General features: G+C 39.7%; 1 protein-coding gene across 1 annotated transcript; it reads left to right on the top strand.

The window, feature by feature from the left end:
- Positions 1-4,797: 4,797 nt before the first annotated feature.
- On the top strand, positions 4,798-6,096 carry ptf1a (pancreas associated transcription factor 1a). Its single transcript, XM_035799264.1, has 2 exons — positions 4,798-5,483; positions 5,591-6,096. Exons 1-2 carry the CDS (start codon positions 4,883-4,885, stop codon positions 5,788-5,790), a joined length of 801 nt encoding a protein of 266 aa, XP_035655157.1. The 5' UTR covers positions 4,798-4,882; the 3' UTR covers positions 5,791-6,096.
- The last annotated feature ends 6,715 nt before the right edge of the window (positions 6,097-12,811 follow it).

Raw genomic sequence — 12,811 nt, 5'->3', positions numbered from 1 at the left:
GTCTCTTTGGGAAGGTGAGACATGACCTGAGCTACATAACTGCATGGTTTTGTTTGTCCCAGTAGCTCATATGTGTAGCCTATGTCACACCTGATTTAACTAATCAACTTCCAATGTGGTTAATGGACATATGTATTTATTTTTCCTGGATGTCTTTTGATCTGTCTGTCTGTCTGACGCTGCGATTGAGCTCTGACGCTTTGGGGGAGAGATGGTAAACCTACAAATTAAACACAGATCACCAGATTACCATTCTAAAAACCCAATGTTGATGTAGCATGTATCAAATGGTTACCCAGATGTCGAGGTAGTTATTCACTTTTCATTTAATGCCAATTGACTAAACTGCTATTGCTTGGCTACTTATAAAACAGACTGACAGATTTGTTGCAAACGAGACCAACCCAGACAGGAAGCATCAGGTTTCCCGCGTTGTATTAAAAGATTTGTAGGACGCTAGAATATCCCTACCCTAATCTCTCCCTGCGTGAATAGCCATAACCACCCCAGGGCTCCGGTCAGAGACTTTCAGATTAGAGCAAAAAATCAATTAGGCCAAGGAATAGTGAATCAATAATCTTCCTTAATCTCTTTGAGGATATATTTATGATTACTTAAGCGATTTTTATGTTAATATTTTGTCGACTGAAGAAGGGTGTGTGGGTGGAGGGGGGCATTGGGGGGCTTTGATTAGCGGTTCATTTCGCTGCCTGTTAAAGTGCCTCGATTAAATGTTTAATTAATTGATTGAATCATAGGCTAATCATCAGATTTGCTGGAAATGATCAGAATAATGATAATCTACACTACATCATAGAAACAAGACTCTGCGTTCTGTGTCTATTATAAGCCTTCAGGCATTTAGTTACCAAGTTATTCATGCTGCACTTGGTGTGCAGAGAATGCCGAAACCGTATGTCAGGTGAAAATTGGAAGACAATATCTTAAACAAGACATTATTTTAAGAACGTTGTGTGCATTCATTGCTATCAATGACTCAAGTCTCTCCAGACCCCATGAGCACCGTTCTAATTTGTCTGGCAATCTGGAGAGCGAGCACCCCGCGTGCTATTTCAGTGGCCAGGGCGCATGTGGTGGGATTCCCAGGGAATCCCCAGTGTTCGGCATCTTGCGCATCCAGCTCGCACTGACATCTGACCTCCTCAATCAGGCCATGAAAACGCATGGTTGTGGTAGTCAATGGCACTTTACCAGCAAGCTTTTCAGGTACCAGGTCACTAAAAATGTGAGATGAAAAGAAAAGCGTGCGAGCAGAATAAAAGCAAATGCATGGCACAAGGCTGGAAGTGCGTCTATGGTGCGGGGCTGACTTCAGCACCACAGGATATCCTGTGGGGTTACATTGGGTAACCTGTGAGTCTTAACATGGAAACGTGAAAGGGAAAAGTATCAACTGTATCTTGTTGGCTGTCACTATTCGTTTTGTGTGGACTTGTGATGGTAAAATGCATTAGTATGAATTCACTAGTTGCAGGTGCTTTGGAGACATAGGCTAATGGTCACCTGAGAACGTTCATATTTCAGGCTCATATTCAGCATAAATATTTATAGCACCTTTTCTTAACCCAATTTATACATTGCATCTTGATAATTTGTTGTTTTTATAGGCTCCATGTGCGCTCCATCGCACTTGCAAACTTCCTTAGCAAGGTGTAAGATGTATTACGTCCTTCCAAGTTCTTTATCGGTTTGAATCCGTTTAGTTTCTAATGTTATCTTGATTTTCTCCAATCCTTTGCATACTCAAATGTACATGGCTTTATCTTGACTCTCCACTGTGAGGATTATGTCCACCATTTGCACTGGAGTAAGTGTTTCGGTCTCCAAGAAAGAGATGTTCAATATCCATAACGTTTTTTATCAACAGCAGACAGCAAGTAAGTATATATGAATTTAGAACTTTACTGAGCGTAAAGCTACTTTGAAAAATCTACAATTAAACTGTAGGCCTACGCGTATCGAGTCTTGGAATCATGCATCACTGGCCCTCCCTCGCCATGAATTGTAATACACCATGACCTTCGCAATACGACATCTCATTTATAATGTTCACCATTATACCGTCTGTTGAAGAGACCCAAGTGTTGCTGTTCCCATGCCAGCGCTCGCTTTGCAGCGTCCGCTGGCACTGAGCTTTGTCACACTGGTGAATTGATCGTGTGACGTTGACGGTCACGGTCCTGTCTGCGAGCAATTTGTGAGAGTCCTGCTTAACGACCAGTCAGCGCTCAGGTACCAGTCTGGCCCAACAGACAATCATGCAGACGAGTGGACCAGTTTATAACGCTGATATATTGAATGTAAACTAATAAATAAAATCGAAAATATTATTTAAGCCAGTATGACTAAAGCAAATGTGTTGTTTATTTTCATCATGGATTGATAGCAGACTGTCTCATTCCAAAATATATTTGATATGTGGAAATATATGATATGTTATTTTAGCTCTTCTAACATCAGCATGTTTAAATTCCAAGAAAAGCAAACTTACAGAGAACGATAACAAAATGCGCATGCAAGGTGCAAAGCAGCAGCGCTCATTATTATGGGACGAGTTGCATTGACTGGCTCAAGGCGCAAGTGGCGTTATTCCCACGGACTGTGCCTCTATTGCCTCGTGTAGCAGCTTGCGGCGAGGCGCAAGACCCATAGCCTACATTCAAATATTTTTTTTCGCCTTCAAGTAACAAAGTGACCCCCTCCATCTCAATCTGAATGGGGGTGTCCTATAGACTCCGACCAGTCAATATTTCAGGTACCGGCGTAATTTGTTGTGAGGTGTCTGACAAACACCCTCTTTGACGCTCACTGTGAGGCCACACTGCCATTTGTCTGACACCAGTTTCCCCATAATAAAACCATACTTGCTGTCATAAGTGGGCAGTCGGTCTCCTTACTGGTGCATTTATTTATGTTCGTAGAACCACTTAGACTGAAGGATTGTTATTATGGTGCTGAACACCTGAAGGATTTAAATCGAGTTTTCTTGCAGTATAGTCTATTTGGTATCCCATGTTGAGCACGTTTTTATGCACATTCAGAACTCGCGTTAATGTATATAAGCCAAGGTAACTAAGCAATGTTGTTTTAAATTCCAGGTCTATCCTTATTTTATAACATTCTGCAGTCTAGAAAAAACTAACAATAGCTTAATACATAAACATTCCTTGAAAATGAAAACTATTCCAGCACACATGGTTTCAAGACAAACCTTATATTATATTAGAAATAGGCTATTTTTAGATAAAGGCAGGTGAATTCAACCTTAAATGTGAAAGCGGTAACAAAAATGTAAACGAGATTTAAAATTATGCAAGTTTTGAACATTGTGCAAGCGATGCCTGGTATTCTGTTTCGGCATGCTTTTGCTAAAAAAAATAGTCTACCCCATGCCAATATTTAACTAGACCTACCTTAGATAGGCCTACCTGTTGCACTATCAGTGTTGGATATGATTGCATCCTTATCTTTGCGTGAGATCAAACAAAATGAACGATTTATCTGGAGTAGCCTATTGCAATATGTAGTGTATTTTTACATTGTTGCGGCGTGAACAATCGAGTGTCCACTGCGTAGAGCCAACGTGTAGGCAGAGCGGAGTCATAAAAGCTATGATTGACGAACACATCATTTTGTCTGCCTGTCTAACACTAAAATTACTTTTAATTCCAATGACATGCACATTTTTTTGCTCTGCGTTCTATGGGTTCTAATAGGAATTGGAATCCTCCGATTATAGCAGGGTGGCCTAGTAATGAAGTGATCAGACCAAAGGGCTCTACAGTTTGCTGCAGGCATGTGTGGTCGGCTATTGAATGGGGAAGGTACCTGCTTTAAGATGTGCATGCCTTCATGAAGTGTCAGGGGGTGTTATTGTTATCTGGGGTGTTATTGCTCGACCCTTTAATTAGGCTAGTATCGAAATGTTGTCTTTTTTTCACTTGACACATTGTTCAGTCCCAATAGATGCAAGGGTACATTAAGTGTAAAAGAAGCCTTTTCAATTCAGACGTTGTATGTTCTTGTATAAAGCTCGAAAAGTAGGTTTTGATTAAGAGGAAACAGATTTAGATTGCATTGACAAAAGACCAATAGGATCAATAAGACGTGGAGCCTTGGAAAATACTCTGATGTTTATTACACTATTATTGTAGCCAAATAGTAATAATAGCCTAATAGTATTATTAATAATAATAGATTGTTGTGGAAGCATGCAACCAGATATGGACACTTAGTCTGTAAGTAAATCCCTTTATAATTGTATTGAATCAACATTCAATAAATATACCGCTCTGAGTTCTCGTTGCAGGTGGGTGGGAATAAGGCGATTACTTCAGATAAAATAAAAAACACTACACTGCTCTTGCTCAAATACAAACTTCCACAAAAGCTCTGACGAAGGCCAAGAGCGTCGGGCTAAGCTTCAATAAATAAATAATGATACTTGCAAGACTAGAGTGTGGGTTTCTCTTTTCTTAAAAATTATTGTAAAGATTTAAAGGTAGGCTACAATGTAAGGTGGCTGCATGTTTTGGACTTAGTTGGTCATTGGCCCTGTAATGCTTTGTTGCCCATTTAGCCCTGTGTTCGGTTTTCCATGTAGTGCAGGAGGGGGGTAAACACTGCGCGGTAGAGGGGGGCGGAGTGGTAAGAGATTATCTCTAGGTGCACATTCGGCTGCGGAGTGTAGTGTATACTCAACGCTGATTGGCTGACGCGTTTGCTTAATGGCACGCGACTGTGGATGTAGTTATAAGAGTCCTCGCGTGTCAGCCTTCAACTGAACTATCTCTTGAGCATCCAGAGGCAGCGCAAATATCAAATTTGTTGTTACTGGGCAACAAGAAAACAACAGCAAAAAATGGACACTGTCTTAGATACATTTACAGGATTGGACTCCTTCTCTTCCCCTTATTTTGACGAGGATGATTTCTTTACTGACCAGTCCTCCAGGGACCACTTGGACACCGACGAGTTTCTAGATGACGATGTCGATTTTCTCACCAGCCATTTCCAAGATTACTACAAGGACAGCAGGTTAGCGCACGATGGGGACTACTGTGAAATTGGCAACTTTTCCTTCTCTTCCTCCTCCTCTACCTTCTCGTATGAATGCACTGACAGCACCTCAGAGCTGTCGCCTCAGATGGGAGGAGATGTCCCGATGCTAAAAAGGCGGAGGCGGATGAGATCCGATATGGAGATGCAACATTTACGGCAGGCTGCCAACGTCCGGGAGCGGCGGAGGATGCAGTCCATTAACGATGCTTTCGAGGGACTCCGGTCTCACATCCCCACTCTGCCATACGAGAAGAGGCTCTCCAAAGTCGATACCCTGCGCCTGGCCATTGGATACATCAACTTCCTCGCTGAGCTCGTACAGTCGGACATGCCCATCCGAAACTCCGACAGTGAAGCACCGACTCAACCCAAAAAAGTTATAATTTGCCACAGAGGAACAAGTAAGTTTTCTATATGGTTAGATAATGATAATGACTTAATTTTGGACTGTATTGTTACTCATTTGTGAAAGACTTGGTCCATTACTAATAATTTGTCCCCTTCTCAGGATCTCCGTCTCCAAGTGACCCTGACTACGGGTTGCCTCCCCTTGCCGGCCACTCTCTGTCCTGGACAGACGAGAAACAGCTGAAGGACCAGAACATCATTAGAACCGCTAAAGTTTGGACACCCGAGGACCCACGAAAACTGCACATGAAACCCTCCCTGAACAACATTGAAAACGAGCCTCCTTTCAGCTTAACCTGAGCCCAATAAATGTTATGTTTATGTCTAAAATAACGTATTGTTATACACACATTGTAAATCCATGTTAATATATAACGTTGTCTTTAGCGTTGATTATTTACGTGTAAATATATATTTGTCAATGTTCTCCTAATTAAGGCAGCTGGGCAATCATTTTATATGTAGCAAAATGTATTTAATTGTTTTCATGATAATATATGTTTTAATTTAACATTGATGAATATACGAAAACCAAACTATTTTTATAATAAATTTTAAAATAATTTATATTTATATGCAATCTGAGAATAAATGTATCTTTTAAATTATGAATACATTGTGTTGTCTGGTCTATACCACTTTCCTCCACATAGGCTCCTGCTCACATACAAAACATGTCATTTTTAACTCCATGTGGTGAAGATCATACTCATAAAAGGAAAGTTATTATGCATAACACCAGTGCAACAAGCAATCAATATGCATAAATCAATCAATCAACATGCATTAATCAATAAGTCAACTAAAGTTATATTTTAGAACGTGGTTGTTCACCTGAAAGTCAGTGATATCCAGCAGTATAAGTTTAAATGCATGACGTATTGGGCCTCTCAACCCAAGCCCGCATATGCAAATACTTAATTAGCAAATAGTAATTATACTGGGTATCTGATGATGGAGACTGATAACTCCTTTTCTAGAGGCCTACGTTGTATAAAGCTGTGACCTGCGTAGGTCTTAGTAATGTAACTTATATACACCAACAAACTTCATTAAAAAAAATCTAAATTGGGTATGCAAAGCAGATGTAAATGAAAACAAACATGCAGATACAATTCAATGGCTTAAAATACCAGGGCCTGCAGCTATAAACCATAGTTGTACTATGTTGGTCTACTATATTGTTTAAAGGGGCATGACTAAACCGATTGCTTGCTGTAAAAGCTGTTTTCTTCAATGTGCTGCAGGTGCTTCAAGGCAAAATTTTCCCGTGGTAGCGGCATCCTTCCAACGTGTTCCCTTGCCATTTTTACGTCAGCTCTCCCCCATTTATGTAGTGGTAGCCCAGATATATGCCTATGCCCAAACTTGCAAACACACATTCATTCAACCATCTGGCTAAGAGCATTTCGGATAACACTTGCATTTCGGATGGGGAAAGAGAAAGGTATATTCATTTTCTGGATTAGTCTTTGCATTTCGATTATTTTCTTCTAAGTATTATTATTAGTAGTAGTAATAGTATTATTGTTATTATTGTTATTATTATGCATAGTTATTGTATTATTGTTATGGATAATATTATTATCCTACTCGAATTTGTTCCTAAATAATGAGATATGTGCTTTTTTCTACGTTGAAACTCTCCAGTTCAATATTTTGACAAGTTTTCATGTGCTTTTTAGGAATCTCAGTGAACCGACCGATAATCCCATCTCTTATTGCATTACCGCCTCATTAACAACGCAGTTATCCGCTTTCTAGACACCACACAAGAGACCATGTAATCTCATTACATTCATTAGAAAGTCAAATGTTCGCAAGTCAGCCTTAAACTTAATAAAGGACCCAGAAAGTCTTGTAGCTGGTCTTCGTCTATTTTGTCGGGGGCAACATTTAAATTTAATTTGGTGAAGTGGCTGAGAACAATAAAACAACAGTAGGATCATTGTTTGGTCGCACCTAATGCTATAGAGCGATTGTGGTTTTGTGTGCAAGCACAGTTCAAAACCCCTCAAAACATCCTTTGGTGCAATACCAAATCAAGCGGAAGGGAAGGGCTTAAGCAGTGAAACACTTGGGTCTCTATCTTGTCACTCTTGTGCTTGGTCTTGGCAAAGGCTTAAAAGAGCACCATTTACAGACTGACAGGTTTTATTCCTTTTCTTACTCGGCTAAACATTGGAAAACCATGCCAAGCTCCAATTTGGTTCAGAATAAGTTAGTGATACTGAAAAGGCTTGCAATTCCCTATAACATTTGGGTAGCCGTTGACTACCTGTTGCAGACTGGCGGAGGTGCTTTGGCATGCAAGGCAAGTTTATGGTCAGTAAATGTGTCACAAGCCATAGAAAACAGCCTTATGTTATTAGCGCGGTAGTCGTATAGACCCAAGTAATTCCACGGTGTCCGTCTGTCTGTCTGCCCTCTTGGAAAAAATACAAATATGATTTATGGATGTGTTATGACATTGTTCACTGTCAATTATATCGACACTCTTCATAATGAACACGTGTTTGTGTATTTAAAAAAATCATATATATAGTCTATCTTTACCATTTAAAAGTTGTTGCAAAAAAATAGAAATTACGCACAAGGGTGTCCCATGACCAAGCGCAGGCCTATGCGCATCAGTTTGCAGGCAACTCAGCATACATTGTAGAAGACCAAAAATATGAAGAAATATAAAACAAAAAGCTGTGATAAGTTAATAATGACAAGTGTTATAATTACAAATAATTAGGCTATATTGGAAAACCAACCACTAAGAATATTATTTCATGAAAGTAGGCTACATTATAATATCCAACACATTTCAGTCATATCTCTATTAATCAGATGAGAGTAAAATGATTAAATGCATTATATTCATTGTCTATAATACTATAATAATCCCCAAAGAAGCGTATGGTAAGCACTGGGAAGGACGCCTAATAAGATTCTCATAAACTGTAAATCTGCTCATACTTTGGATTATCGCGCATAAAAATATGGCCTCAGAGTCTTTAAATCCCCCGAACTCCCGCGTTTTCATTAATGTATCTCCATGGTGGCATCGGGGTACCAGCTGCGAGGTTGAGGTTGAACAAACACCAGTTGAGTCTGCCCCATGGGCAGTGTAAACCTCGTGGGTAACCTTATAAATCCTTTCGCACCAAGCGCCAAAATGTTCAAATGGCCCAACATTATGATTGAAAAACATATGCACATACCAGTGATAATTGAAAATAGATTATTGTGGTACTCTGGATGTTAGGACTTGGCTAGCCAACATGTGTTACACTTTTTTAGGTTCTATATAAAACATTATGGGGTGCTATGTATAAAGCGAGCATAGAACCCTTTTTGGTTTTATCCAGAATCCTTTTTTCTAAGAGTGTAGGACTTGGCCCGGGTTAATGAGTACAGAGACCCATGGAGGGAAGGGCGAGGTTGCCAGAGAACGCGCTGCCCAGGCGCCTCTCCTTTTACATGGCGTGGAGACGCCTTACAATCCAAATGATATCTTTATTACTCACATGTCCAAGGCTGTAACATATCCATCCCCGTCGACGTTCTTATAGGATGCACCTGGTATTTCAAACTTGTTATTTTTGTGCTTCTGGGTCCTGGACAGCAGCTGCTTAAAACAAGCTAAGAGAGAGGTCCTTACAATGTCTCCAATACGTGTTGGCATGGTTTTCTCGTCTGTAATGTCCCAAACCATTGTCTAGATACAATATGGGAACTGTAAAGCATGACGTTTTGTTATAATAAAACACATTTTCAATGATACACTTGGATTGAAAGCTTTATTACGATCCAGCAAACATTCAATCTCGTTTTGTCCCCCGGTCTATCTGCAGGCAATTAGACTGCGGCCTTTTGCTGTGCCTTGATAAGCCAATTAAATGTATGTCTGCTAATTTTTTCAAGTAGAAAAAAGGACTTAGAGCTAGCCTGGCTCCTAAGGACATTGATTTTCTTACCATCACCTGGCGTTCAAACAGGTTCCATTTACCAACAAGGAAAATGCCAGGCGCTTCATTTGGCGACTCTTGTTACCGTAAGGCTCTCTCCATCCTGAGCCATTGTTTTCTCCTGTTAATAACTCATTACCAGGATTTTACAAATCTCCATTACATATGTTTTGTCTCCATATTTTGATCCGTAAGATTAAGCAGATGTTACGATTGAAAATGGAAAACTCCAGGGCTACTCCTGTCTGAAAGGAAGAGGCGGACTCCGCGCTGAGCTAACAAAGAGGTTGGGGAGATCTTTAAAAAAAACATTTACGACCAATAAACAGACTTCAACCTGCTCTATTTCAACCATTGTTGCGTTTTTGAATAATTAGGTTAATAGGAATAGGTTTGTGTACTTTCAATGCCAAGACCACAGGTGCGGGGTGACATGATGAATGACGTGCCTGATTTTTGCCAAGCTCGAGGGCCCTTCTCTTGGACTTTCAAGCTGATAGAAAATATTGTCATTTCTTTAATTCACAGCATTACTTTCATTCAGAACAAAGCAGGTTGATGAAAAGCTTATGCTGTAATGAAACAAGCTATGGTGGTCGCTTTGCTTCCTGAAAGAAAGGACGAGTCAATGCCCAGGCGCGCTTTGGTTTGTGCGCAAGTACTCCATCTAAAGCAAATAAAGGACCCTTTCCAACTTTTAAAAGACCGCGTTTTACCTTTATTAAAGCCTCCATGGCTAAATCCATTAAGCATATAGTGCTAAGGCACCAGTCTTTTGTACTGGGGAAGCCCTCGAGATGGTAACTTGTGTGTTTTAGGGGATATTTCACTTCTCAATAGACAAACGTGATCGAGGCAACAAGTGTCCCCAATGCGCGCGAGTACAAGATGGTGCAAGGAGGTGCAAGGTGCAAGGTACATTTATAACCTTCCCTGAAAAATGAACCCCATTTAATGATGAAAAATGTCGTAGGCCAAACTGTAGACCCAAAGGGAGGAAATAAATACACCAAAATCAGTGACCGTTTTGCGCATGGAGATATATCCTCAGCTATGAATGGACAGGCGAATGTAACGGTGCTAATGGAGAGCTTCTCTGTTCTTTTACGCCAAGACCGGTTATAGACTTAAGTAACCACATGCCTTGTACATGGTGGTCCTTGTTCGTCAATTGTTCGTAAGTTGTTAATATTTCAGTTATATACATTTTTTATACGCAGTAGTAGTGTCAACGTTACCCCATATTACAATAGTCTATAGCCCCAAAAGAGTAATTTAATTATGGAGGGTTGACATTTTAGTTCATGTCGTTATAGGATCATGATGGTTAAATAAGATACCAATCCAATACTTTTACGTGTAATGGATAGTTTCATAGCCGATTCTTACTACGCACTGAAGTTTACGCGCACATACCTTAAGTTATGATAATTATGTGCAGATATTAAGGTTATAATTTGGCACATTAAGATGAGCGCACAAATGAGAGGCATCTAAAAACCACCACTCAGCATGTACCGTATTTTAACATTGTTTAATCAATTTAAACCAAGACGTTCAATAAATAATAATTGAATGTGAGCTTGTACTGACAAAAGACGCGGACTTTTTTAAAGAGTGAGTGGCTCATTGGGTGGGTGAAATCTCAGTGAGAGTCATGTTTGATGGAGCGAGAGTGATGTTTGATGGAGCGTGAGATCAGAGTGAAAATGAGAGGACGTCTTGACTGTAACGGAAAAGCAAACAAGTGAGAAGAAGCCTAGTCTATATCAGCGAGATATAGAACAAAAATCAGCACATCTACTACTGTATCAGTAATTATCTCTTCATATTATTATGTGTTCTATCATCTGTTCATTGGCATGTTGATGTCAACCATGTTTTCATGGGTGAAAAATATAGAACTGTGCGTAACATTTGAAGTATTTCATGAAGTGGGAAGCATATAGGTACCTACTTGAGATACATTGAAATGTTTATGATAATAGTACAGCATATCTGAGTGGTATTCCTCTAAAGAATCCAATAACATTTATTATTTAGAAAAACTCGACAAACTATACCTCCTGTTTAATTATGTTGGGGACTTTGTTTAACAAAAGTAAATAACTAATTTCTATATTGCAAAATGTTTGAATCAGTAGACCTATAGCAATATAACAAGCATGAGTGTGCGCTCTCCCAATAGCTGGACTATGACAGAGACAGCTGGCTTGGACTCCGCTGAAAAAGCCCCCTTGGTGGACCAAACGCAACAACATTGACCTTTCCACGGGGGAATGGGAGATGGGCTTTTGACTGAATTAGCCATAAAGACGTCTTGCTATGATCTTTGTTCGACTGAAAGAGTGGTGGATATTGTGCTTAATATGAGAGGCATTTTGCACAGCTTTTGCGTGCCCCATATGAAATATTAGAGTCCTTTCATTAACGCTCTTTCACACTAAGGATCCAGTGACCATATGTGTTGGACGTTCACAGGACAACGCGTTTGATTATAAACGAGTATATATGTTCCTATAGGCTTACGTTCTAGAAGGAGTCATGATAACAATTGTTATGCCATTACATTTCCCAAAAAAGTAATTATAAGAGATGTAACTTTTTTGGTAGATCTGATTGATTCCTGACAGTTAGGCTACATTATTAGTCTACAAACTTAAGGTTTCTGATACTAAATGTAAATAAAAGTTGGCATATTATGACATTCCCACAACAAACAGTATGAAAAGTATAAAATTAGTTTTTGAAAAGTTATGCCGAGAACACATTTGTTTCACACATCATCGAACTGAGTTTTTGATAACGTTCTTTTGGGAAACTGAATTGCTTGGCTCTCTCCCCGTTGATGATTGATCTACTTTCATTTAGTCTACTTTTTACCTTGAGTAACGAAAACAAAAAGGTTGAAAAAAATGTGATAAATTACAAATATGCTAATTTCATTCATAGGCAATGTAAGTGTGTCTAGCTGAAAGTGAATAACGCCTTGCAGTCAGTCTGAGCGCATTCGGGAAAATGGGGACCCCAGGGCGCTGATCAAAGAGACCCTTTCTCTTTCATCCCCAGTATTCTCCTCAAAACTATTTCGATACAATATGTTTCCGTGATGCACGTCATGTGCCTGGGACACAAAACTCGTTGCAATCCTGCTAAATGTGTCCAGCTCTTTTGTTCTCCAAGATTTAGTTCTTCAAAGTTTCTTTTTCTCCCCTCAGTTGCCAGGTTCCAGAAGTGTAAAAGCATGCATCATTTTTCACCAGGTCTCGTTTTAATATTCACAAAAGGAAATCTATGAAACAGGCCCTTTAGTTGTTCGCTGGTTTGAACTTCACTGCTGTCCAACTGATCTCTTTTCCTAT

This window comes from Oncorhynchus keta, chromosome 23, assembly GCF_023373465.1.
Source record: "Oncorhynchus keta strain PuntledgeMale-10-30-2019 chromosome 23, Oket_V2, whole genome shotgun sequence".
Classification (NCBI taxonomy): domain Eukaryota; kingdom Metazoa; phylum Chordata; class Actinopteri; order Salmoniformes; family Salmonidae; genus Oncorhynchus; species Oncorhynchus keta.
The sequence above is the reverse complement of the archived record's forward strand: the minus strand, read 5'-3'. Positions and strand labels throughout refer to the sequence as shown.